Source organism: Marmota flaviventris, chromosome 2 (genome assembly GCF_047511675.1).
Source record: "Marmota flaviventris isolate mMarFla1 chromosome 2, mMarFla1.hap1, whole genome shotgun sequence".
Taxonomy (NCBI): Eukaryota; Metazoa; Chordata; class Mammalia; order Rodentia; family Sciuridae; genus Marmota; species Marmota flaviventris.
This window is the reverse complement of record NC_092499.1, coordinates 36,748,139-36,775,648: the sequence shown is the minus strand read 5'-3', so window position 1 is coordinate 36,775,648 and position 27,510 is coordinate 36,748,139. Positions and strand designations below refer to the sequence as shown.

General features: G+C 49.3%; 2 protein-coding genes across 4 annotated transcripts; both read left to right on the top strand.

The window, feature by feature from the left end:
• The first annotated feature begins 3,551 nt into the window (after nt 1-3,551).
• Nucleotides 3,552-12,646, top strand: Efs (embryonal Fyn-associated substrate). Of its 2 annotated transcripts, XM_027919991.2 has the most exons (6): nt 3,559-4,524; nt 7,909-8,187; nt 8,433-8,573; nt 8,673-9,395; nt 9,676-9,765; nt 11,659-12,646. In XM_027919991.2, the coding sequence occupies exons 1-6, from the start codon at nt 4,507-4,509 to the stop codon at nt 12,091-12,093; spliced, it is 1,686 nt and encodes a 561-aa protein (XP_027775792.1). In that variant the 5' UTR covers nt 3,559-4,506; the 3' UTR covers nt 12,094-12,646. The 2 variants fall into 2 exon arrangements, with proteins under 2 accessions (XP_071463001.1, XP_027775792.1); XM_071606900.1 differs by lacking the exon at nt 8,433-8,573 and having other exon boundaries at nt 3,552-4,524.
• Nucleotides 12,647-16,187: 3,541 nt separating this feature from the next.
• Slc22a17 (solute carrier family 22 member 17) lies at nt 16,188-22,473 on the top strand. 2 transcript variants are annotated; one of them, XM_071607765.1, is made up of 8 exons: nt 16,188-16,324; nt 16,563-17,066; nt 17,159-17,262; nt 19,331-19,485; nt 20,046-20,211; nt 20,398-20,543; nt 21,606-21,717; nt 21,838-22,473. In XM_071607765.1, exons 4-8 carry the CDS (start codon nt 19,422-19,424, stop codon nt 22,124-22,126), a joined length of 777 nt encoding a protein of 258 aa, XP_071463866.1. In that variant the 5' UTR covers nt 16,188-16,324; nt 16,563-17,066; nt 17,159-17,262; nt 19,331-19,421; the 3' UTR covers nt 22,127-22,473. The 2 variants fall into 2 exon arrangements, with proteins under 2 accessions (XP_071463866.1, XP_027775956.1); XM_027920155.3 differs by lacking the exons at nt 16,188-16,324; nt 16,563-17,066; nt 17,159-17,262 and adding exons at nt 20,834-20,939; nt 21,098-21,315 and having other exon boundaries at nt 19,400-19,485; nt 20,171-20,211.
• The last annotated feature ends 5,037 nt before the right edge of the window (nt 22,474-27,510 follow it).

Here is a 27,510-nt window from a genome sequence, read left to right as displayed (position 1 = left end):
AACTCTTTTAGAAAGAGATAGATAGTAAACAATGAATCAATAATTTCTGATAATAATAAATGTGATGAGGAAAATGAAAAAGTGCTATGAGATAGGGTTACAGGGGGATGGGGAGGGGAGAGGGAGGGCAACTGTAACTCAGAAAGTCCGGGGTTGTGGTATTTAATGTGATGATGGAAAGGATCTGGGAGAAGGAAGAGGGAGCAAGATGTGCAGTGTCCTAGAGATGGGAAAGGGCTTGGCATATTTAAGAAACAGAAAGGACAGTGTGGGTGAAAAAAACAAAAGGTGAAAGGGAAGAGAAGATGATGTGGAAGAGGAGGTAGGAATCCATCACTTAGAGTCTTAACAGGGCATGGTGGAGCATTTGAATTTTATTCTAAGGTCAGTGGGGAGGTATTGACTGGATTCAACCCTATCTATGAGTTTCTTGAAGGCAGACATCATGTTCTCCATATCCTGGTGCCCCCTCAGGGTTACCACCAAATAACAATAATAATAGTTGCCTTTGCCAACATTTATATATAATTATATATAATGGGTCAGGTGCTATTCTCAGGATTTTCTTAATGCTCACAAGCTAGTATTCTAGGTTCCATTATTATGCCCATGATTATTGTCCTTTGTGGACAAGAAACCAGAGGCTGCAACAGGTCACAGAGCCATCACGGTCATTAGCTAGTGTTGGAACCAGGATTAGAACCAAGACAGTCGGGGTGCTGTGGGTCCAAAGAGATGAGGGTTAGAAGAATTAGCAAGTACCCGAGAAGTTTTGAATAATAAGAGGGATCAAAGAGACCCAGGAAGTCCCAAGGTGAGGTGAGGAAGAAACCAGCTGGTTGGACCCTCCTAGGAAGAGGAAAGATGGGGAGAAGACTGGAGCCCTAGAAGCCAGATGGAGGGTTCCTGCCTTTCTATTCCCTAACATGTCTAGGACAAATCTTTGGAGCCCAACTTATTGAGGCTACTACCCACCCAAGGCCTCCACAACCTCCCAAGCCTGGACCCTAGAGCTCCTCCTGACAAAATTCAAATCACATTAAACTTTTGCTTGCAAAGAAAAGGGTAAAAGGGTATAGAACATGAGAAAGGCTCCTCCTGCCCTCATTCAAGACACCTTTTCAGCTTTCACACCATGGGGAGCTAAATGTAAAGAAGAAAGTATGAAAGAAGAATAGTGTGCCAAGCTCTTTTCATGTATTTACTTCCTGCCAAAATTATTGTTAAAGATGAGAAACTAAAGTTGGGCACAATGGTGCACGCCTGTAATCCCAGCAGCTCGGGAGGCTGAGGTAGGAGGATCTCGAGTTCAAAGTCAGTCTCAGCAAAAGTGAGGCACTAAGTAACTCAGTGAGACCCTGACTCTAAATAAAATACAAAATAGGGCTGGGGATGTGGCTCAGTGGTAAAGTACCTCGGGTTAAATCCCCAGTACAAAAAAAAAAAATGATGAGGAATTGAGATTCCAAGATGGTCTATAACTTGACCAAGGTCACACAGCTAATAAACCAGTACTCACTTCCAAGACTGATTGGCACCATTCCATGCCTGGGCATTCCAGAAGCACAGTCTTCTCATGCTGATGTGCATTCTATTGTCTATCACCTACACTGCCCAGGCACTGAGTTCCACTGCCCAGCTCCCAAGCCACTGTCTTGCCTGGTCCTAACAGCTTCCTCTCCTCTTGGCCTCCATCTACTTTCCTGTGCCAGGTAAAGCACTTGTCTTTGTGGACAGAGTACCCTACCCACCTCCCCTTGATTCCAAATTTGCCTTGGCAGACCCTGAGCAAAGATCATACCCAGTCTCTCTTTAGCAGCAGGGTGTCCGTGTACCTAACAGCCAGGCCCACCAGAACTGGTGTCTGGAGGAGGATGAAAGTCTTCTCTAGTGACTCTCTCTAACTAGACTGAAGCTGGAATGGAGTAGCTCTCCTTTCAGATGTATCTGGAAATTTAAAAGTTCCTTTATGTCCTAATGGAGTCTCAGTCTGTTCCAAGTTCCTAGCCCCATGCCCTGACCGGGTTTGAAATCCATCACTGACAACGAGGCTCAGGGCCAATAGTGTTTGACCCCATGTTGACACCAGAATCTCTCACTAACCCACCCCACAGATTCCACCTCTTCCCTCTGCAGGGGGTCCTTCATAGGTGCCCAAATAATAGGGTGAGGAAGGGGCTGGGGCAGGGAACCTCCCCACACAGAGAAACATGTGGATGTGTGAGCCTCCAAAATGTGAGGGTGGAGGGCCTTAAATTATACTTCTGATATTATCTCCAAATGAAGTTATGCATACGTCCTTGTCTATTTTATGTTTGAAGTGCTTGTTAAACATAAATAGTGAAAATACACTACAGCATTTCATTCTGATAGCATCTTGCTTTTTAAATACCAGGGACCTCAAAAGTGGAAAATGGGCTTCCCCCAAGCCTCAGGAGGCTCTGTTGTGTGCTCCAAAATAAAGATCCAAGAAGCAGGGCGGTGGGAAGGCAGCCGGGAGAGATGTAGGAGGCTAATAACCCTGCCCTCGGCTGAAACTCCTGGGAGTTAGATCCGCAGACCCTCTAAAAGACTTCTGCCCTTTTGTGCCTGTAGTCCCCAATCCTGCTTCTAGAAGCAGAAAGAGCCAGGCAGGCTGAGGAAGGGCGACAGGCCCAGACTAGCAGAGGAGGCTAGGAGGCCGCCCAACCGGCCCGCCTTGCAGATCTGGGGCCAGACGTTAAGGCTTCGTGTTTTCTCGCCAGGGCCAGAAACCATGTCCAGCGCCAGACTCCCGGCCGGTGCCCCGCAAGACCGGCCAAGCTAAACCGGCCACCCCTGCAGAGACAGCACTAAGGAGCTGAGAGGCTAGGCTAAGGACCCCAGCAAGGCGGAAGGAGCGCGCTCCCTCCCCACGAGAAAGACAGATGTGGGGCTAATGAAAGGGAGACTGAGAGGCGCGGGGCTGGCGGGGGAGAGTGGGGGCGTGGCAGGGAGAGCGAAGCTCCCAGGAAGGAGAGGACCAGACCACCCGGAGGTCTGCGGAGAGGTCCAGAGGAAGAAGGCACGGGAGAGAGGGGCTGGACTGGGACCGGCAGTTTGGCCCCAAGGTCCTAAACTGAAACTCAACACCCGCCTTTGGAAGGATCGTCCCCTTTTCTCCTCCGCCCCTTCCCTTTCCCTCCCTTTCCCCCTCCCTCCTTTCTCTTAATCCCCAGGATTGAGCCCCGCGCTGGAGAGGAGAGGGCCCGAGGGGAGGAGGAAGAACTGCATTGAAAGGGAGCCGGGAGCCGGGGAAGGGGAGGGAAGGGAGCCGCGAGCGAGGGGTGAGCCGGGGGGGCCACGCGCGGCCCCCCTGAAGCCTACCCAGCCCTCTTGGTGTCCCCACCCCGACCCTAACCCCGGTCGAGCCTACAGGACCCTAGCCCCTGCCTCTCCTTCGCCTTCTCTTTGCTCCTTCGGTTGCTTGTTGGCCTTTCTCTTCTTTCCCAAAGACACTTGGGAGCTGCCTCAACCCCTGGGGCGCGCCGAGGGGCCCTGCCAAGGGTGCGCGCGGTGGGGGCCGGCTCCGGGTGTCAGGGGCCGAGGGTGGGGGTGGGAGCTCCCGGCCTGGCACCCCTGACCGAAGGTGGAAGGGGGCTGGGCCCCTTTGCTCCCTGGGCGCAGGAAGGCAGTCCCGCCTCTTCGAGTTGTACCTGCGTGCTGCTTGCTGTGACCCGGGCGCCAGGCGTCCCCGGACCCCTGGGTGCGCTGAGAGCTAGTGTGGAGAGTGAGAACCCGCCTCATCGCCGCGGGTGCGAGGTTCTGGGCAGAAAACAGCCACTCCGGCAACCCAGCCCAGCGGCTACGCTGTTGGAGGACTTGGGCGCCAGTCTGGCTTCCTTTCGCCAATTTGGGCGAGTTTGAAGAGGGACAAAAGGCTCGGTCCTCGCTGGTCCTTCCTCCCAGCGGGGTCCTGTCACAGTGCCCTGGGCCTCCACTACCACAGCCCTGGGATTCCTGGTCCCCGGCGGGGCGCGGTTGGGAAGGGTTGGCCCCTAAACTTGCTCATCCAGCCCAACCGTCCCAGCGGCTTCTTCCAGCCCTTGGGGCTGTCCTGAACCTCCTGGACAAGCGTCGAGCAGCCCCAGATCCCGCCTCCTCGCCAGCCCAGCCCTGGAACGAAGATTTCGGCCCATGCGGGCCAGGGAGGCCTCTGCGGCCTAGGGCAGGCAACTCCGGGGGCCTGGCCAACCCAGCGGCCCCTGGGAGGCCGTGGGGACAGTTCAGAGCGCGCCCCTTGGATGAGGTCCCGCAGCGACGCCCCGGCCCGCCCCTCTCCTCCTCCTGCCTGGCCAAACTGCCTCCCATTTGGGAAGTTTTGTGGGTTTTCTTTCTCCTCCAACCTTGGCGGAGGCCACTTCTCAAGTGCCACAGCCGGGGGTGGCCTCCTCGCTTGGAGGCCGCGAAGCATGGTGCGGGGCAGCCACCGCTGAAGTCAGCGAAATCGAGCCTGGCCTGAAGCAGGCGACGCTGGAGGCCAAGGCCATGGCCATTGCCACGTCGGTGAGTCCACCAGGGAGAGGAGCAGAAACCTGCGGGGCAGAAACCTGTCCAGCCTGCCTTGATTCCTGTAGCGTTTATTTCTGCCCTCTCTTTGTCTGTCTCTTTGATCGATCCCTTTCTCCTCCAGGAGGCTGTGTCCTATCACTTTTGTTTGCTTTCTCCCTCTCACTCATCCCCTGTTCCTTCGGCTCCTGGGTTCCGCCCCTCCTCTTCTCCCCCTCCCCAAGCTCTTTCTTTCTAGAGGTTGCTGCTGGATAGAGGGGAGGGGGCAAGGGTAATCCCAGTCCTATCTGCTCCTTTCTGGGCGGGAACAGATGGCCACTGGTGGTTGGCAGGGATTTGTGATTGGGAAGCAAAGTAAACGGGGTTGAAAGGACAAGCTGCTCAAGGAAAATGGGAGGCCAAAGGACCAGAAAGACCTATTTCTGGAGGAGGGATGGAGGAAAGGAGGCAAATAGAGGAAAGGGAGAGAGAATATAGAGGGAGGAGGGGAGGTGATGTCAGCCTGCCTCAGGCCACTTTCAGGGGACTAAGGACAAAGGGAGGAGACAGCTGGCATGATGGGACAGTGGGAGGTGGCCTCCCAGAAAGCTGCAGTGGTCCCCTGCCACCTCCATTTAGCCAGCCATTCCCTAGCAAGTCAGCTGGGCCACTAGGCGGGAATAGAACAGGGGCCACACCCATCAGCACTCATTCCAAAGCAGCTCTGTCCTGGGTTTCTACAACTGCAAGGCCCAGAGGTTTTGCTCCATTGGACAGAATTCAAACCTAACACAGGGAGGAGCTCTCCACTGACCCACCCCTCTGCTTTCTGTCCAGCACTCTGAGTAGTCTGAATCCAGGCAACTTCGCCTTTCTGCCCTTCCCTGGCCTCTGGCTTGAATTTCCAGGAAAAGCAAGGTTAACACCTGCTTTCTGATCCCCTCTGAAGGGGGACTCTGGGAGTATTTTGAGAGTGGAAAGAAAAGCAGAGAGCCACCCACACCCTCCCATTCCTCTTAAGGACCAGTTGGATTTGGGCTCCTTCCCAGATCAAACTCCTGTGAGTTCCTCAATCATGATGACTTGAAGACACTAGCCCAGTGCTGGGAGAGGGGGAGAGCTTCTGGGAGTACTTGGGCACAAGGTGATGATTCTGTAACTTTGCAGTCCCAGGAGGTAGAATTTTTTTGGTGGGGTGGGGGCATATTTATGCTGAGTAAGCTCAAGAATCTTTAATAATGCTAGTAATAATGACCTTATGCTAAAGTTTTTCACATTTTGTTTTTTGAGATGAGGTTGATGTTGCCTAGGCTGGTCTCAAGCTCCTAGAATCAAGGGATCCTCCTGCCTCAGCCTCTCAAGTAGCTAGGGCTATAGGCTCATGCCTAGCTATGTTGTGGGTTTTTTTAAGGAATTATCTCATGCAGTCCTCAGAACAGCCTTGTGAGGATACTACTGTCCTTATACAAAAACCGATATTTGGATAAAAAGATGGAATTCTACAAAGGAGGAAATTAAGGCTCACAAAGGTCAAACAACCTGACCAAAGTTACCCCGTGAGAAAGGGACAGAGCCAGGACTCAACCCCAGGTCCACCTGCCTCTTGAACTTTACTTTTAATCCCCTGACTATATGCAAAACACTGATTTATAATTTACAGTTAGAAAGAAAAGTGTGGAGCCAACCAGGAATTTGTGTTATCTGATTAGCATTCCCTTACCCCACCTGCCATGGGACAATATCCTTTAGGAGCTACAATACAATTAGAAAATAGTTGGATGCATTTGGAATCAAGCAAAAGGAAGAGTCCATTTATTAAAACCACTTAGCCATTGTCCACCAGCAGAAAACACCAGCCAAGAGGAACATGCACTGGTGCTGACTGAGCAGGGATTCCTTCTCCTCACAGTCTGGTGGCAGTCTGCCTGAGGTCTTTAGCTTGAAGGTGTTTGCTGAATTAGTGAGTTCACATTATTACCTGGCTAGGAGCTGTTCTCCAACACTACTGTATATGCCACCACTGCCCAAGATCCTACCAGCAGGCATGGTCCTTTAATAATATATTTTGACATTTTGAATGGTTTAATTTTGATTCTACCAAAGGATTCTTGGAACAAGAGCATCATGAAGGGTTACAGAAAAGGGAAATTGAGTATAAGGAAGACTTGATATGTACTTGACTCACCTTTGAGTCATGGACCCTTTTGACTCCACCATTGCTACCATTGAAACAAACAAAACAAAAATAAGCAAATATCTGCCATTGTGGAAAGGTAATGGAATAAAGTGACTGAGGGTGCAGGCTCTGAAATCAAACAGCCTGAGCTTCAAATCATGCTCCACTACTGTACCAGCCATGTGTCATTGGGCAAAGCAGTAACCTCTCTTCCCAGTTTCCTTTCCAAAATGCAGATAATGGTTTCTCCCCGATAAGGTTGTTGTGAGAATTAAATGTGATGTTGAATGCAAAGACTTGCACAGTGGAAAGAAATATCATCTGCACGTAGCTTCTGCGTCTGACCTGAGCATGTGGCTCCAATGTAAAAAGCTCACATGCCCCCTCCAGACAGGACTGGAAACGAGATAGATGCTTATTCCTGATTGGCCTGCCAGCTGCCTTCCTTGTGCACACACTAGAGCATATACACTTCTCTCCATGGTAACCTCAGCCTCTTCTGGTAGAACCTTATTTGCTCAGACTGAGAACAAAACAATTGCTTTGGTTTCTGTTTTCTTTCATATCATGCCTAGGCACTGTCTGAACAGGGCTTTTTCCAGTCTCCCTCAGAATAGGGGTCTTTGCAGCTGCTTAATCTAAGCTTTTGCATGTGAGGGGCAGCCACTAGGGAAAAGAAGGAAAGTGAAGGAGATTCCATGAGAAACCTTAGCAAGATCTCTTCATGTGCTTTGGGAGAAATCAATTCAACAAATGTGTACTGAGGACCAGTTCCAGGTGAGTCCCTATTACAGGGACTAGGAAGAAGTAAGGGCTTACAGTGTAAGGAAAGAAATTGCTAATAATAATAAAAGAAATAACTAAAAAGACAAATAACTTTGGGTATTATGAAGGAAACAATGGTAGAGATGATGCAGAGAATGGGACGGGGCAAACAGTGATTAAGGAGGAGGAGACATTTAAGCTAAACTAAAGGATGAAAAAGGGCCAGTCAGATGAAATCAGGGGAAGAGCATTCTGAGGAGGGAAAACAGTAAGTCCAAAGGTCTTGAGGTCAGAATGTTATGGAAGAGGAGGACAGAGGTGATAAAGCTGGAGGCAAGACGGGACTCGTCAGTGCTGAGTCAGGAGTCAAATTGTTAAAGGGAATGGGAAGCTCTAAAGAGGCTTCCCATGACCAGATAGGTGTGTACAGACCCTCTCCTTATACTCTCCTCACCCACCAGGCCCAGCTGGCCCGGGCACTGTACGACAACACTGCCGAGTCTCCCCAGGAGCTGTCCTTCCGCAGAGGGGACGTTCTACGGGTACTGCAGAGGGAGGGTGCTGGCGGACTGGATGGCTGGTGCCTCTGCTCCCTGCATGGCCAGCAGGGCATTGTGCCTGCCAACAGAGTGAAGCTTCTTCCTGCTGGCCCAACGCCCAAGCCCAGCCTCTCCCTGGCACCCTCCGCCCAGCCTGGCTCACCACACCCAACCCTAGAGCACAGCAATGAGGAACAGGAGGTGAGACTTGAAGTCCCCCAAGCCCCAAACCTGGAGACCCCTTGTTCTCCCCTGGGGCCTGCAGGCAGGCAGGCAGACCCCCCAGGTCACTGCTCTCCTCCCACTGTGCTCTCTGAAGTCTCTGCCACCCCTTAGCTCTGTGTCCCTGTTGGTAGCACAGCGGGGCAGGTTTCTAAGCTCCTCCAAGTCTAACATGGTTCACCAGCCCCCTCCTTCAGACCCACCCACCTGTCTTGATCTCCCAGGTGTATGTGGTACCACCCCCAGCTCGACCCTGTCCTGCCTCAGGACCTCTGGCTGGACCCTGCCCACCCTCCCCTGACTCCATCTACAAGGTCCCCAGAGGCAATGGGACCCAACTGTCCACTCCCAGAGATGCCTTGGAGGTGAGGGTTAAAGGTCTGTGTATTTGGGGTAAGGGACAAACAACCTCAGGGCTGGTCCATTGCTGAGCTGAAGGGTGACTCACTGTTCCCTCTCTCCAGGTCTATGATGTGCCCCCCACTGCCTTCCGAGCTCAATCCAGTGACCCCTATGACTCCCCAGCTTCCTTTTCTCATCCACTGGCCCGGGTTGCCCAGCAGCACCCTGGGGAAGATGAAGCTCCCTATGATGTACCTCTAGCCCCAAAGCCATCCACAGAGCTGGAGCCGGATCTGGAGTGGGAAGGGGGCCGGGAACCAGGGCCCCCACTCTACGCTGCCCCCTCCAACCTGAAACGGGCATCAGCCCTCCTCAACCTGTATGAAGCACCCGAAGAACTGCTGGCCAACGGGGAAAGTGGGGACACTGATGAGGGCATCTATGATGTGCCCCTGCTGGGTCCCGAGGCACCCCCTTCTCCAGAGCCCCCAGGAAACTCGGCCTCCAACGAGCTGGACACCCTGGCCCAGCTCCTGGCCAGAAGCCCTCCGCCACCACACAGGCCTCGGCTGCCCTCTGCTGAGAGTCTGTCCCGGCGCCCTCTGCCTGCCCTGCCTGTCCCTGAGGCTCCCAGCCCTTCTCCAGCTCCCTCTCCTGCTCCAGGCCGCAAAGGCAGTATCCAGGACCGGCCTCTGCCTCCACCCCCACCCCGCCTGCCTGGCTTTGGGGGTCCCAAGATCGAGGGGAATCCAGAGGACAGGGAAGTGGAGGATGATCCAGCAGGACCCCACAATGAGTATGAAGGCATCCCAATGGCTGAGGAGTACGACTATGTTCACTTGAAGGTGAGTTCCTCCTGGGCCACTCCCAGAAATGCCCCAAGAGGAGGAGGAGTGTGGAGGCTTGGGGCAGAACTTCCCTGCCTCCCTTCTTCCTCTCTCCCCTGCCCCTTCACCCTGTAGCCAGGGACCCTACCACATGTTCTTGGCCTTACCACATGTACTAGTGCTACACTCCCCCCTTAATCCCAGCCTGGGACCACCAAAGCTCCCTCCTGAGTCAAGGGACTGGAAGGGAGACTGGGGAAGCCACCACCCCTGCACTGAGACCTGATCCCCTTTGCAGGGCATGGATAAAGCTCAGGGATCTAGGCCCCTGGATAAAGCCTTTCCAGAGGATCCTGAACTGCAGGAGAAGGGACTGCCTGAGCAGCAGGTAACCCCCTGTTGGAGGTGCGCTAGAGAAGGGGGCTGGCAAAGGAGGGCTGGGACTTGGGGGAAGGGGTATTCTTAACCAAACTATAGAAGGAAATAGATTAGGATGAGGTTAGAGTTCACATGAAGCAGGGACAGAGTAGACAGGAGTTAGAATTCAACTGGAAGGTGCTGGAACTTGGAAGAGGATATTAGAAATTCAGAAAGAGGGGAAAGAATGTGTTGGAGAGGAGTCAGAAAGCCGGGCAGCCAAGGGAGCAGAAAGAGTTTCTGGGCTGTGGCTCCTTCTAAGGCTCCTTCCAACTGTGAATTCCTGGGCTCCTAAGAGACCTGGCTCCTAATCCCAGTTCCACCACTAAGAAGGGCGGGGGGGGGGTGGGGGCACAAGGGCACAAAGCGATCACTTAAGTCTTTCTGGACCTCAGGAAAGTGAGATAGTTTCCTTGACTCAGTCTAGAATGGACATAACACAATAGCAACCATTTATCGGGTATTTACCAAGTGCCAGACCCTGTGCTAGGCACACATGCTTCAACATCAATCACAGTCATAGTCGATGCTCATAACAGCTTAGGGTATGAGTGCACTGTGCCAAGCCCTTTTTATTTATTTTCTCGAATAATGTTCTCTGCAGCCTTGTTAGGTACATGCTAGAACTATAATCTTCAATACAGTTACCACATGTGGCTACCAGACCCACAAGATGTGGCTAGTCTGAATTGAAATGTGCTATAAATATAAAATGCACACTGGATTTTGAAGATTTACTATGGAAATAACTCAATGATTTTCATATTGATAACAGATGGGAACTACAACATTTTTGATTTTGGAATTAGAGAAAATATACCAATTTCTTTTTACTTTTTTTAATGTGGCTACCAAAATATTTAAAACTTCACATGTGACTTACATTATGTTTTTATTGGACAGTGCAGTACTAGACTCCCTGTTTGCTTTTTTTTTTTTTTTTCCCCGTGTGTGTTTATGTGGTGCTGGGGATAGAATCAGGGCCTCATACATACCAGGCAAGTGCTCTACCACTAAGCTACACCTCCAGCTCTACACTTTTTCTTTTCTCTCTCTCTCTCTCTCTCTTTAATTTGTTCTAGTTATACAAGACAATAGGATGCATTTTGACACATCATACAGAACTTCTCATTCTTCTGGTTATTCATGATATAGAATCACACTGGTTCTGTAATCATAAATGTACATAGGGTAATAATGTCCAATTCATTCTACTATTATCCCTATGCCCAGACCCCCTACCCTCTCTTCACTCCCCTCTGCCTAAACCTAGGTACCTTTATTCTTCCCTAAACACCCCCCTTATTGTGAATTAGCATCTGCACATCAGAGAAAACATTTAGCCTTTGGGGTTTTTTTTGAGGTTGACTTACTTCACTTAGCACGATATTCTTCAGTTCCATCCATTTACTGGCAAATGCCATAGTTTCATTATTCTTTATGGTTGAGTAATATTCCATTGTGTATATATACCACATTTTCTTTATCAGTTCATCTGTCAAAAGGCATCTAAGTTGGTTCCATAGTTTGGCTCTTGTAAATTGAGCTGCGATAAACATTGATGTGGCTGTGTCACTATAGTATGCTGATTTTAAGCCCTTTGGATATAAACCAAGGAGTGCCCAGCCCTATACTTTTTGTTTTAGAAATTAGAAGCCACAAAAGTTCAGAGACTTGTTTGAAATCAGGTTTGAGGTTATTTGAATCCAGAGCTGTCTCACACTGAGTCTGGGCATTTCACTGCCAATCTAAATTTTCTGGTGAGCAGGGATGAGAGTTGAAGGGATTGTTCTCAGGAAGAAGGAGCAAGGGAGGAAGTGGCACTGAGGAGCACGTTCCCACTGACTCCCCTCTCGCCCCTCAGGAGGCCCCATCCCCAGGGGAACCACTGGTTCTGTCCACCGGAGACCTACAGCTCCTGCACTTCTATGCAGGCCAGTGCCAGAGCCACTACTCAGCGCTGCAGGCGGCTGTGGCAGCCCTGATGTCCAGCACCCAGGCCAAGCAGCCCCCAAGTCTCTTCGTGCCCCATAGCAAGCGGGTTGTGGTGGCTGCTCACCGTCTAGTATTCGTTGGGGACACCCTGGGTCGGCTGGCAGCCTCTGCCCCTCTGCGAACACAGGTCGGGGCTGCAGGTACAGCGCTGGGCCAAGCTTTGCAGGCCACTGTGCTGGCTGTTAAGGGGGCTGCCCTGGGCTATCCCTCAGGCCCTGCAGCCCAGGAGATGGCACGGTGTGTGGCAGAACTGGCAGGGCGAGCCCTGCAATTCACCACCCTGCTCACCAGCCTGGCTGCCTGAGGGTCTGTTGGCACAGCCTTCCCCTCCCCTGCCTGGTCAGAGCCTCCACACACTCAGGTCTTGGGTGGATGGAGGGCTGTTTCAGGGAAGGAGAGGTATCTTCCCCCTCCCCTTCCCCTTTCAGTCATCTCAGGCTCTCACAGAGGCATCTCTTTCCCCTAATCCACAGCCTTTTGTATGAGAGCCATTTTGTATAAATTATTTATATTTAATGTTATTCCCTGCTTTATCAGGGCCAGGCACCAGGTCCTCTGAGGCAGGGAGGAACTGAACCCTCCTCCTCACCAGCCAGGGTTAGAGGTCACTGCACTGCCTCCTGCCTCTGGAAATTTGGGACACCAAGAATCAAGTGGCAGGAACTTGGGACCACACAGAGTCTCTCTCCCTTCCTGTTTCTTGGTTCCTGAACACCAATTCCTCACTTAGCAGAGAAGGACATTGACTGCCCAGAATATGAAGGTCTGGGAGACATCAGAAGGCTCCTCCCCTCAAAAGGCAGGAATGTTGGCCTGAGCATGGGTGTGTGCACTTCAATAAACCCTGCGGTCTGGTTCCCTGACTCTGCTGCTTGGGAGCGTTGTGGGAGTGGGGGTCGGGGGGGGGGGGGGGGTGGCATCCCTCATCATACCCATGGCGGGTGGGGGGATTTTCCTCCTTTGACAATGTGCACTAGACTGGTTCTCAACTCCCATAAAGGACCAGAGAGAGTTCTAAAGGAATGTAGTGAATGTGCCCTTCTAATAAGGGTTGGATGGACATCAACAAGTCATTAAAATAAGTGCATAAAAAATAAGCCAGATTGGACACTTGGTGGTAGAAATCCACAGGGCAATGAGAAAAGATGAGCAAGGTGAGGAGAGGACCACTGACAAGACATTAGCTAGGCACCTGGAGGAAGAGAGAACCAAGAGGGTCTGACTAGTGTTCCAGGAAGGCAAGCCCAGTTTGCTGATTTGGGAATCAAGCCTTCTTCTTCAGATGATGTCACTAGAGAGGTGCAGTTGTGGAAAGAAGTTGGCCATCACCTAGGTGACTCTAAGAGCATCTAGCCCCTTACACTGCACTTCCCAGGCTTCCTACTGATAATCCCTCTGGACAAACTGTCTTCTAGGGGAGGTGGGGTGGCAGACAAGGGCAATGACTTGGAAGTCCATAGTCCTCAAGACTTTGGTGACTGAAGTTAAGAGGCTGTGGGTTTATAGGGGGGATCACTCCAGCCATTTACCTACCACAGGGAAGAAATCTGAGCTACAGACCCATTGCTTCAGTTTTGCACTCCCAGTTATCTGGCACAATAACTTTCGGGGCACCTCAGATTTCAATCACAATCTTAGTACCTTGGCACCCTCTGAATTTGCCTCCTATGTTGTGGGCTCCCTTCTCATTTCATTCTCAAGGAAAAAAATTCCAGATTCCAGGATTGACAAAATTCACCCCTATGTGTTGAAAGCCATCTCCCATCTTCCAGACAGATTTCATAGATGATCCCTGAACTGGAGTCAGGTTTCAGTTCAAGTCTCAGATCTGCCATGTACTTGAGTGTCTGTAGGAAAATCATTGCTAGTCACCTCTGAGTCCTGGTTTAGCTTTAATGTGAGAGGATCATAATGGTCTGATAGGGTTGTTGTAAGGACCTACCAAGAAAATGCATGTGAACAGGGCTGGGCTTGTGGCTTACTGGTAAAGTGCTCACCTAGCATGTGTGGGGCCATGGGTTCGATCCTCAGCACCACATAAAAATAAATAAATAAAAGTATTGAATCCAACTACAACTAAAAAAATACTAAAAAAAAAAAAAAGAAAGAAAATGCATGTGAACAGCCCAGCACCACATAAAATTAAGAGATTATTATCCAAGACAGAAAAGGATATAGACAATAAATCCCTAAGGTATATTGGCTGTGATTGTATTGCCGTAACTCTGGAAGAGAGGCTAAAAAGAGTAGAGGGAGGGGGAGTGGTGGGAGTCTGCTTGATGTATTAGAAAAGAAGGGTTTCCTCTATTGGGGAAATATGAATAGAGGAGACAAGTGGAAGGTGGTTCAGTGTAGAGAAAGGGGAATGAGCTAGTTGACTTGACACATGGTCCATCCCAGTCCTTACCTAGGATTGGGGAATGAAGTACCTATCAAGTATAAAAAATTTATTAGAGAAATGCATCTCTAACTTGAATGTACATACACCTGGGGATCTAGTTAGAATACAGATAATGATTCAAGGGTCTGGTTGAGGCTGAGATTATGCTCTCAAATGATAATGGGTGCTGCTGGTCCTTCAATTTCACTGAATAGCAATTCTAAGGTTAGAGAAGATTTTGAGGCAAAGATGCTTGAACTGACAGCTGAAGGATGGGAAAAACTTGACTAAGAAGCCATCTAAGTATAAGAACCAGCTTGTGCAAAGATGCTGTAACATTGGAAAAACTGAAGAAGGTCAGAGGCTGGAGTGCAGCAAGTTTGAGACATGTGAAGTGAAATGGAGCTACATAGAGCATATGACCAGGCATGCAGGAGCATGTGTGAGTTCGTGAGCTGTCTAGAATACTTATCTTCATGGTGATAGCCTGGAAGGGACACACAAGGCGCTTTGTGTGTGTGTGTGTGTGTGTGTATGTGTGGTGCTGGGGATTGAACCCAGGGCCTTGTGCATGCAAAGCAAGCACTCTACCAACTGAGCTATATCCCAGCCCAGCAGCCCTTTTTATTTTCTATTTTGAAACAGGTTGCTTGGGGCCTTGTTAATTTGCTGAGGCTGGCCTTGAACTTGCCATCCTTCCTGCCTCAGCCTCCCAAGTCACCAGAATTACAGGTGCACTCTATTGTGCCCAGCAGACCTCCATTTTTAAAAAGATTATTCCATCTGCATCCATAAGTAATAGTTGGGGGAGGGGATAGATATGAAAGGATGCAGAACACCAGGTGGGAATCTGGAGGTTGCAGTATTGGTAATAGAGATGGAAGAGAAGCAGACTATCTGAGAACTATACAAGAAGTAGAAATTGGATAGGATTTTGTAAATGACTTGACATGAGTTAAGAGGAAATTTCAAGGACTGTCACCTGAGCATCTGGCCATAAGTGGTTGGTATTATCCTTGAAGAAGGAAGACTAGAAGATGACCAACAAGGTTATAGTGGGGAAGAACATGAGTTTGGTCATAGGGAATTTGAGGTCCCTGTGAGTTATCAAAAGTGGACCCTGGGCTCAGAAAAGAGATGAGATCTGGGGGTATATCTGGGACTCAGATTTGTATCATTTGTACTGGTGGTGACTGAAATGTTGGGAATGAGTGAGATCCCAAAAGGGAGACAATACTGTAAGGTGAGAAGAGGGTCAAGGACCAAGTCTCTGAGGATTGCAGACCTGAATGATGGTGAGGAATAGGAGAATGTGCCTGCATGGAGAAAAGGAGTAAAAGAAAGAAAACCAGGGGAATGTGGGTCTTAGAAGATAAGAAAGTATTTAGAGGAAGGGGTTGTCAATACTGCCAAATGCTGTTGAAAAATCATGGAGATTCAATCAGGATGGGATGGTGAATCCCAGAGAAGTGGTCTCCTTGTAGAGATTGAAGCTAGAAAGCTGAGTACAGTGCCAAATCAGCTCTCCACATGCATAAGCTGAACTACAATTGCCTGTTTACATGTCTGTCTCCCCAAGGTGGTCTTGTCCAGCCTATTATCCCCAAAGCCTAGACAAGGCCTGGAACATAGTAGGCATTTAACAAATTTCACTGATGAATGAATGAGTGGGGAAGAACTGGAAGTGATGGAGGACCCTCTGGCATCTGTCTGTTACTATCCTTCAGCATTTTTCCCTCTTCACCGCAATGGCCTGCAGACCCAGGAACAGAAGACAGAGCCCCCAGCCCCTCCCTCCCCTGGGCCCTGGCCCCCCTTCCTCTCTCTGACGAAAAGTCTGGACCGAAGGTTCTGCTGACGTGGGAAGGGGAGGGGAGTCTAGAGGAAGAGGAGGGGAAAGCAGCGCAGAGATCGCAGAGACTGAGGAGGCGCCCGCGGCTGCAGAGCTGCAGATTGGGGTCCCTTCGGTCTTTCACTGTCCGGCCTCCCGGCGCGCAGCTGGGCCAGAGGGTAGTGCATCCTTTTGGCGCGGTCCAAGAGGGCCGCTGTGGTCGGCAAGCTGGCTCCCCGGGTGGCCACTGGGACCCCAGAGCCTAATGGCGGGGGTGGCAGCAAAATCGACAGCACCGTAGAGATCACCCCCAGCTCCAACGGAGTAAGTGCCTGCGCCTCGCGCGGGGGGTGGTGGTGGTGGTGGTAGTGACGGCTACGCCATCCTATCCCGCACCCCCGTCCGGGTCCCCGCTGAAGGCCCGGCATTTTCTCCCGTGCATCCCCTGTCCCTACCTGCCTTCCTTGCCCTAGCTTCAGCACCTCCCGCCCCCTATCTCCTCTTGCTCTGCGGCTTTCTCCGCTTCACCCTTCTGTCCCCAACACCCCACCTCGCCCCACAGCAGGTCGGGACCCTTGGAGATGCTGTGCCCACCGAGCAGCTGCAGGGTGAGCGCGAGCGAGGGCGGGAGGGGGAGGGCGATGCGGGCGGCGACGGGCTGGGCAGCAGCCTGTCGCTGGCCGTACCCCCAGGCCCCCTCAGCTTTGAGGCGCTGCTCGCCCAGGTGGGGGCGCTGGGCGGCGGCCAGCAGCTGCAGCTCGGCCTCTGCTGCCTGCCGGTTCTCTTCGTGGCTCTGGGTCTGGCCTCGGACCCCATCTTCACGCTGGCGCCCCCACTGCATTGCCACTACGGGGCCTTCCCTCCCAACGCCTCTGGCTGGGAGCAGCCCCCCAATGCCAGCGGCGTTAGCGTCGCCAGCGCGGCCCTAGCAGCCAGCGCAGTCAGCCGCGTCGCCACTAGTACGGACCCCTCGTGTAGCGGCTTCGCCCCGCCAGACTTCAATCATTGCCTCAAGGACTGGGACTATAATGGCTTGCCGGTGCTCACCACCAACGCCATCGGCCAGGTGAGACGGTCAGGCGGGCCTCGGGTCTGGGGGAGGGCCTAGGGTGGCAAGGGCGGGGCCTCATGCCCGCTGCACCCTTCTCACACCCCCAGTGGGATCTGGTGTGTGACCTGGGCTGGCAGGTGATCCTGGAGCAGATCCTCTTCATCTTGGGCTTTGCCTCCGGCTACCTGTTCCTGGGTTACCCCGCAGACAGGTGAGGGCTGTCGTGGGGGCCGGGATGGTAGAGAGGAGGGGGTGCTAGGGAAACTAGCCCAAGCAGCTGGTATTTGCAAAAGATAGAGGACAATTCGCTGGACTCTGCTGGCCTTCTCTGGACTTCCGTTCAATGATCTACCCCTGACTCAACTTCACTCCCCATCAAGAAATACACTCTTCTGCGCAGGAGAATGACCTCTATGGACCATTTCCACTTACCTGTAGCCCCATATCCATGGACCAATGACATCATCTCCAAAGATAATAGTCCCATCCCCTAAACGAAAACCCTGTTTTGACAAGGAAATGCTCTCTCTTCCTTTGTAGCACTTCTCATTCTAACCACCTCCCTTACCATCTTCATGGATTAACAAATTCCCATCTGCACTGTTAGCTCCACCTCAGTGGGCTCATTCCTAAAGATCAATGTTAATTCCTAAATATCAGCAGCCCCATTCCCACTGACGAATAGTTCAACTTTACAAACGACTCAATCTCTGACCCACTAGTGGCCCCTCCCACATGGATCAACAGATATTTCAAAAGAGTACCTTCATCTTCAGTAACCCACAGTTTCATGCCTACCGCTAAATAAATCCACCTTTATGAATCATTGATCTCAAGAGCACCCCTCATAGATTGATAGTCCAATCTTCACAGATCCTCAGGGATTTCAAATCCTTTCAGACCCAAATTTCCATTTTCACAAATCATGGCCTCATCAACTGCCTGTCTCCACCAACCAGTAATTTTCCCTATGTATCAAAAATCCCATCTCCTCTGTTTCTGGACACCATCATCACTGATCAGGAACTCCAACTCCACTGGCTATCCCCATGGATTACTCATCCTCACTAGTATAGCCCCACCTAAGTGGATCAGTTCAACTTCCATGGATCAAAGGCATCCTGACATTCAATAGTCCAGTTCCTTAAAAATTAAAACCCATTCTCACTGTCAAATAGACACCTGTAGGCCAATGATCCTAAACCTACATATCAGTATCCTGTCCCCATGCATTAATGGCCTCTTTTTCATAGGCCAGTAGTCTCATTCCTATGGACCTCATTACCAAAGATCAATAATTCAGTCTCCCCAAATCAGAAATCTTAGCCACATTAACCAATAAGCCATCCTCATGAAAAATGAACCTGCCCTAAAGGTTTAGTGACCTTGTTTCCAGGGATCAGTGCCACCTTTCCAATGTCCAGTGGCCCCCAATCTTCATAGATCAATAGCCTTATCCCCAAAGGTCAGTAGTCCATCCCCTAAGGATTAGTAGCCCTGTGCTCACTAACTTGTGGTCAGTGACCATCATCACTTGCCAATAGTTTTATCTCACCTGGCCCATTCTTAGTGATTATCCCCATGAATTAACAGATTCATCCCTTGAATACCCATCCATATGGATACTGAGATCCTTGCATCGTGAATCAATGGTTCCATCCCCAAAGACTAATTCTTCAGTCTCCAAAGATTTGTAGTCTCATCCTCACTGGTCAAAAGTCCTACCCCATGGATTAATAGACCCATTCATGGATCAGTAGCTCCATCTCCTGCTCAGTGCCATTCCACTCATCCCCCCCAAATCAATTACTGAGCCCCTAAGATTAGTAGTTCCATCTTCACTGACCAAAATTATACCCACACACAAGAGGTGACTTATATCAGTGACTCCCATCTCTTGAATAGTCTGAACAAGACAAGCTCCATTCCTACTGACCAATAGCTCTATTCCTATAGATCAGTGGTTCCAAATCCACTAAGCAATATCCCATCCCCCTATGGGCAACCTCACATATAAACCTAAATGCCCTATGACCAATAGCCCTATCCTCAAGAGTCAATGGTTCCACCTTCCACAGAACCATAGCCACAACCCAGTGCCCAGTAGCCAGACATCACCCACACACAGTACTCATCTCTTCTCATCTCTAATCTCAGTTCAGCTCTTACACCAGGAGCCTCATCCTCTACCACCAACTTTGAAGTGGCCAGCTGGCCCCCACCCAGGACATCTTCCCCCAAGCAAGTCAAGGTAACCAGAAGTCCTCCCCACTTTCCAGGTTTGGCCGACGTGGGATTGTGCTGCTGACCTTGGGGTTGGTAGGCCCCTGTGGAGTAGGAGGAGCTGCTGCAGGCTCTTCCACCGGAGTCATGGCCCTCCGATTCCTCCTGGGTTTTCTGCTTGCTGGAGTTGACCTTGGTGTCTACCTGATGCGTAAGTGGCACCCTGCCAGATGTCCCCCCCTTGGGTCTCACACCTGCTTTTCTATATCCCCAGGGTCCCCACTGCCCCTTCTTCAGGCCTAAATTTTAGCTGTTCAGAATCAGCTATATTTCTAGCCAGGCTTTTGAATGATCCAGGGGTCCTGCTTCTCTCACATCTGTCTCCCCGCAATCTTTAAAGCATTGCCCTGGACTTAGTGCTGTTAGGGAATATCACCTTATTTAAAAACTGAAGCCCTGACTAGCTATGTGATCTTGGACAAGAGTTGACATGAAGGTCAAATAGGAGACCTAATGTGAAAGGGTCTGTAAACTGGAAATGCTGATCACTCTCGGGGAGACCGAACCTAGAGCCCTCCTAGGTTTGAGCAGGAGAGGGGACTGCACGATCTCTCTGCTCCTTGCCACCTAGAGGTTAGTCTGTGGGAGGTGATGGCTACAACTCTGCTCAGGGTCTGACCTAGCTCTGTCCTCCTCTTTCCCTCCCTCTCCCCTTTCTAATGTCTCCTCCCTGGCCTCTCCCTTCTCCCTCATCCCTGCTATTATCTCTAGGCTTGGAGCTGTGTGATCCAACCCAGAGGCTTCGGGTGGCCCTGGCAGGGGAGTTGGTGGGGGTGGGAGGGCACTTCCTGTTCCTGGGCCTGGCCCTTGTCTCTAAGGACTGGCGATTTCTGCAGCGAATGATCACCGCTCCCTGCATCCTCTTCCTGTTTTATGGGTTAGTATTGCCCTTCATGTGTAGTCTGGCCCAGCTCTACCTCCAGTCTAGCTCTTAGCCCAGAGACCCCTCCTCTTCTTCAACTGCCCCTGGTCCAGGCCTGTCTCAGTCCCTCAGAGGTGGGAGTTTCCTAGCCCTGGGTCAGGAGAGGGGAGGCCTCATTGCACCCCACCACCCTGCCTCCAGCTGGCCTGGTCTGTTTCTGGAGTCTGCACGGTGGTTGATAGTGAAGCGGCAGATTGAGGAAGCTCAATCTGTGCTGAGGATCCTGGCTGAGCGGAACCGGCCCCATGGGCAGATGCTGGGGGAAGAAGCCCAAGAGGCTCTGCAAGGTAAGCAGGGCTCTCAGGGCTGGGGCTATAGCTGAGTAGTAGAGCACTTGCCTCGCAGGTGTGAAGCCCTGGGTTCAATCCTCAGCACCACATAAAAATAAACAAATTAAGATATTGTGTCCATCTACAACTAAAAAAAAAAGCAAGGCTCTCTATGGGTGACACCTTGTATGCACACAGGACAGGTGCCTTCTGCATGTAGCTGTGCCATCTCCCAGGGTCCCTACCCTCATGTGGGAGGATCCTGGTTTCTCAGCTGTCTCTTCTAAACTCCTCTCTCTCTCCCAAAGACCTGGAGAACACCTGCCCTCTCCCTGCAACATCCACTTTCTCCCTCGCGTCCCTCCTCAACTACCGCAACATCTGGAAAAATCTGCTTATCCTGGGCTTCACCAAGTGAGCCTGGGTGTCAGACCTGAGGGCCAGCCCAGTAGCTGGGATGGGGATTGGCTGGGTGGGGAAGGCTGGAAGACCTACAGAGGATAGCCAAGGATGTGGAAAGCTGAAGATGGTCAATCAGACACTTTTCTTTCTTTCCCTACCCCTCGTAACAGCTTCATTGCCCATGCCATTCGCCACTGCTACCAGCCTGTCGGAGGAGGAGGGAGCCCATCAGACTTCTACTTGTGCTCCCTGCTGGCCAGCGGCACAGCAGCCCTGGCTTGCGTCTTCCTGGGGGTCACTGTGGACCGATTTGGCCGTCGGGGCATCCTGCTTCTAGCAATGACCCTCACTGGCATCGCATCCCTAGTCCTGCTGGGTCTGTGGGATTGTAAGCATCTTCCCTTCCCCATGATGTGGGCTCAACAAGGGAACCCCAATAGAGGTGCCTCAGATAGACTCAGCCAATACTTCTGGCATAGGTCTCCCAAGATAAGACCCAGACCCTGCCCACAGCTTCTACAAGCCTCCACCTAGCCAGGCAACTCCGTCTGTTCTCCCAATTAGTGAATGCCCAGAGCCCACTTAGCGCACAGGATATAAGAACAAAGGGGATCACTAGGGATTAGGCCAGGCATGATCTCCCCACCTCCATTCATGTTGTCCTTCTTGATCTTCCAGATCTGAATGAGGCTGCCATCACCACGTTCTCTGTTCTTGGGCTCTTCTCCTCCCAAGCAGCTGCTATCCTCAGTACTCTCCTTGCTGCTGAAGTTATCCCCACCACCGTCCGGTGAGAGAAGGGTACTTCTAAGGCCAGGCCTCAAAGCCTGAGGGATGGAGGGAAGCTACTAGAGAAGGGTTGGGGTGAGGCCCACAGCTATTGGCTGAGTATCTCCTACATCTTCCCCAGGGGCCGTGGCCTGGGTCTGATCATGGCACTGGGGGCACTTGGGGGGCTGAGTGGTCCAGCCCAGCGCCTCCACATGGGACATGGAGCCTTCCTGCAGCACGTGGTGCTGGCGGCCTGTGCCCTCCTCTGCATCCTCAGCATTATGCTTCTGCCAGAGACCAAGCGCAAGCTCTTGCCTGAGGTGCTCCGAGATGGGGAGCTGTGCCGTCGGCCTTCCCTACTACGGCAGCCACCCCCTAACCGCTGTGACCATGTCCCATTGCTTGCCACCCCCAATCCTGCCCTCTAAGCGGCCTCTGTGCACCCTGGTGTGAGGCTGGCCCATAGAGAAAGGTGACAGGCCCTGGCAAGGAGACCAGGAAGAGAGAGGAAGGCAGGGCTGCCCAGAAGGCTCCAAGGCACCTCACACCAGCCATGGAGGAAAACTCCGAGGGCCGCCCCCACCCCCATCTCCTCCCTGCTGCTTTGTGTTCATGTCCTCAGCAAGTCAGGGAATAGGGAGAGAGCTCCATACTGTAACATGGGTCTGGGCTCCATCTTGTGCCCAAAGACATCCTCCCAGACCTCATTCTTTCTTGCTCTATCATTCTGTTTCAATAAAGACATTTTGAATAAATGAGCATATCACAGCCTGGACTTCCCTCCCTGCTGTTGTCCTTCAATTTCTTGGGGAAAGGCTTCTCAGTGGAACACAAACCATTAACAATCTCCTCTCCCCCTCCCTGTACCCTGCTCCCCAAAATTAACTTGCATAACTATCTCCACTTACTGCTTGCTTTGCTGCCAGGACTGCACTAGGTGCTATACACACTTCATATTTTAAGGTAGGTATTTGGATAAATTAGGTTTTGTTAAAAGCAATACAAATTGAGTCTGATGAATTAAAACAAAATGGGAGTTTTTGTTAGGTGTATTGGGGCAGGTTAATGTGAGAAGTCCCAGAAAATGGAAGAAACAGACCTAACCATAAAAGGTCAGGAGCTGAAAGGCCTCCTGGTTCAAAAAGCAGGACCAGTAACATTCTTATCAAGGTTTCTGGATGAGTGAACTCCAGTGGGATTCAATTCTTGGGAAAAATCATTTCCAGCAAGCATGTGGCTGGCTTGTTTGAGTAACATAATACTCCCACCTCTGTTACTGACAACTAAGAGGAGGAAAGCAAAACTTGGGCACTGTTAGCTTACCTGGGACTTGATGTTGTTCAGGTAAAAAAAATGGATGTCCACTACAGTATTATTCTTTTTACATATGAGAAGACCGAGCTCAGAGACTCAGTAACTTGCTCAAGGTTACAAAACAAATGACTGACAGAGTTGAGATGTCCCAGTGCTAGACCTCGTCATCACTGCACACTATGGCTACTTTCCCTACCCCTAACATTTGGGCATTTTCCTTGGCAATGAGGAGTGGAGTCTCCCTGAGAGGTGGCAGCAGGTGACTAGAAGTTCCACTTTAGTGTCAGGACCTACCTCTCCAACTAGCCCAGGCCTGGCTTTACCACTTTGAGCAAATCTCTTACCTCCAATATCCTTCAAGGAAATCGCTATGATGATTGAACAAGTAATGTTTTTGAAGTATGAGCTGCTCCTTCAGGATGGGATCTTATTCAATTTTGAAACACCAATGTCTGACGTGGTAGATGTTAGAAAAGTTGAATATTTGCTCATTTTTTCAATAAGTGTTTCCTGTGACAGATTTACAGAGCAGAGCTATCTATGATACCTAAGTCACAGGCCACCCTTCAAGGAGCTTAAAATCCATTAAACACTACGACTATTAATGAGGAAAACAGGCTAGTGGTTTGGAGCACCAAGAGGCTGCTTCTTGAAGATAAGACTCATTCAGAAGCAAGAAGCCCGCAATGCTTCATAGTCTCTATAGTGCTCTTAACCCTAGGCCAAAAGGAACAAATTCTTGAGGACTGGAGAAGGTGAGATTTTTCCTAGAAGATTGGTCTTTGGAGAGAGATTCTTAGGAAAATGGAAGCCTTAAGGCCAGTACCTTGCAGAAAAGGAAGGCCTATTAACTAAGAGTGCAGCAACCCCAGAGTTCCTTTCTCCTTCTGCCAGTTCACATTTGAGGCCCAAGCTCTATGAATCAGGCCATATTACTAGACTCTCAAAATGTTACTGGAAGCTGCACGCAACAGTGCCCACTTGTAATCCCAGTGGCTTAGGAGGCTGAGGCAGAAAGATTCTAAGTTCAAAGCCAGCCTCAGCAATGGTGAAGCTGCTAAGCAACTCAGTGAGACCCTGTCTCTAAATAAAATATAAAATAGGGGTGGGGATGTGTCTCAGTGGTTGAATGCCCTAAGTTCAATCCCTGGTCCAAAAAGAAAAAAAAAAAATTAATGGAGAATTCATCAGGACCTTCCTCATTTAATTAATTAGCATAATCCCTGATAAATTTTCATCTCTGCTTTACTATTGAAAAAAATAGAACATGAGAGAAATAAAGAGGGTTTATCATTAAATGGCAGAGCCAGGATTCTACCCGACTCTGGATCTTTCAGTTAAATACCCTGCAGTATACACTATGTAAAGCAATATCCAGGGGGTTTCAACTGACTCCAATGTTGACATTTTAGCTCTGACAATCAATGATGAAGCAAGAAATCATATTCCTTTCTAACTCCAGAGATTGTGCAACAAGATGGTAGACAGGGAAGCTCTTGTACTTGTTTGCAGAGTCCATGTAAACTGGGCATAATGGCACATGCCTGTAATTCTAATTTCTAAGGAGGCTAAGGTGGGAGAATCATAAATTCAGGGCCAGCCTCTGCAACTTGGTAGGACCTTGTCTCAAAATAAAAAACAAAAAGGGTTAGGTACGTAGCCCAGTGGTAGAGCACCTCTTAATTCATTCCCCAGCACCACCAAAAAAAAAAAGTCCCTGTAAAGCAAGAGTTCTTTATATGTTAAAGACACTGTTCAGTATATTCTCCAAGGAATAGATCAAAAGGACATTTCAATGGATCTCCTCTACATAACCAGTGAAAAAATGAAAAAGAGTTTCAGGAAAAGAAGTAAGAACAATCAGAAAGCTAGAGCAGCCTCTGTGTGGAAGGCAGGAAAAGTGAGCAAGATTCTCTGATTCCAACTAGAGATAAAGGCAAAGAATATGGAGGCACCAGTAAAGCACAAGAGATACAATGCCTCATCCTTGAACAATTCCTACTCTAGACAGAAAAGGTCAATATGTCTAGCTAAAACAAGCGGCATCTTGTTAGTTGCTCTGAACTTCAATCACGTCTCATGGGACCCTAATTCCACGGAAAATAAAAATTATTTAGGCTTTTATAAATGGGAAGGCCAAGGCTTAGAGAAGTGAGTAATTTATTTAAGGTTATGTGATGGTAAATAGAGTAGCCAGCTCCAGAGAAGTGAGACCCTGCAATTTTCTTCCTGCATGCCAGACAGGAAATATTTCCAAATGTCATTAGAGAAAGTATTACTGTCTAATATTAAACTCATTAGGTAACCCAGTAACTACAAGGAAACTGTTTTCAGGCAAATAAGAGAAATGACTACTTTTCTGGAAGAGACTATATTGATCGCAACACAGTTTTTAAAAACATTTTAGATTTTAAAAACATGTTAGATTCACAACTAGGAACCATAATGGATTACTGGGATAAAACTAAAAGGATACAGAGGGTACATTTCTAAACTTGAAAAGCTATATGAAAAAAAAAAAAAAACACAAAGAATGAAGTTAAAGCAACATAAGGACATTTATATGCCTTCTCCGTCAGCCTAGCCTGTCCACCATGCAACCAACTTTTACAAATTAGCTACTAATGTCTGGTGCAGTCTCAGGTCTAAAGTAGCACACATAGTCCTCACCTGACCTCACTCTGGATCAAGTCTGTGAGACAAAAAAATGACAATGCTCTGTGGAAAACGCAGAGAAATGTTAAGAGTACTAAAGCAGCTTTGAGCAGAAAAGATGTTCTTAGTCTGTTCAGGTTGCTATAACAAAACACCATAGACTAAATGGCTTACAAACAGAAATTTCTCTCTCTCAGGGCATGCTGGCTCATGCCTACAATTCCACCACTGAGGAGGCTGAGGCAGGAGGATCTCAAGTTCAAGGCCAGCCCAGGTAACCTAATGAGACCCTGTCTCAAAATAAAAAAGGTCTGGGGTGCAGCTCAGTGGTATAGCACTTGCCTGGTATGTGCAAGGCAACGTTAATAATAATAATAAATAAAAGAAACATATTTCTCACAGTTCAGGAAGCTGAGAAGTTGTTCAAAATCAAGGTGTTGACTTATTTGGTGTCCAGACCAAATGTTTGTTCATATATACCACCTAGCTGCGGCCTCCCATAGGAGGGAACAAGCCAACTCTCAAGAACCGCATTTTTCTGGGCTTGGGGAGTGGTAATGGAGACTAAACATAGTAGTGCTTAACCACTGAGACACATCCCCAGTGCTTTTTATTTTTTAGTTTAAGACAGGGTCTCCCCCTCAGTTGTTGAAGCTGATCTCAAACTTGCAATATTCCTGCCTCAGTTTCCCAAGTCACCAGGATTACAGGCACATGAAATCATAACCAGCTCAGAGGTCTCTATTATAAAGGCACTAAATCTTTTATAATGGCAAGACCCTCATGCCCAAACCACCTCTCAAAAGACCCAACTCCTAAAAAAAAAAAAAAAAGAAAAGAAAATACAAACTTTAAAAAAAAAAAAAAGACCCAACTCCTAATACTATCATAATAGGGATAAGGTTTTAACATATGAATTTGGAGGAACATAAACATTCAGACTATAACAGAAGGTCACCCTCTATAGGAGGCAGTCCAGGAAAGCTTCTTAGATATTTAGATTAAATCTTGCAAGGAAGTCTTTGAGTTTTCCAAGGAAAAAAAGGAGAAGTAAATAACGCAAAGTACACAGACATGACAGAATATGATGTGCTTGGAAACCAGTAAGTGTGAGTGTATGTGTTTATTTTGTGATGTTGGGGATCAACATGGGCCTCACATATGTTAGACAAGCACTCTATTACTGGACTATACCCTAGCCCAGCAAAGAAAATAAAGGGCATCTATGAAAACCCCATAGCTGGGGCTGGGGCTGTGTAGCTCAGTGGCAGAGCACTTGCATGGCATGTGTGGGGCACTAGGTTCAATCCTTAGCATCACATATAAATGAACAAATAAAATAAAGGCATTCTTTCCATCTACAACTATAAAAAAAAAAATTTAAAAAGAAAGAAAACCCCATAGCTAACAGAATAATCAATGAAAGACTGAAAGCTTTTCCCCTAAGATCAGAAAAAAAGATAGGGAGATCTGCCCTAGCCACTTCTGGTCAACATTGTACAGGAGGTTTAGCCAGAAAAATGAAGAAATAAAATGAAATAAAGGGTACTCAGATGCAAATAAAATTATATCTGCAGATGACACAACTTTATAAAGAGAGACTGTTAAGGAATATACACAGACAAAAAAATAACCTGTTAAATAGTTTTCTCTGATAAACAGATGCTAATCCATAGTGGGGGTGGGGAGTTAGGGAAGAATGAAGGAACTTTGGATTCTTCAGAGGGGAGTGAGGGCAAGTGGGGGGCAGTGGGGATGGGAAGGATGGTAGAATGAAACAGACATTCTTACCCTATATACAAGTATGATTATAATCAGCACCAAGTACAGCCAAAAGAATGAG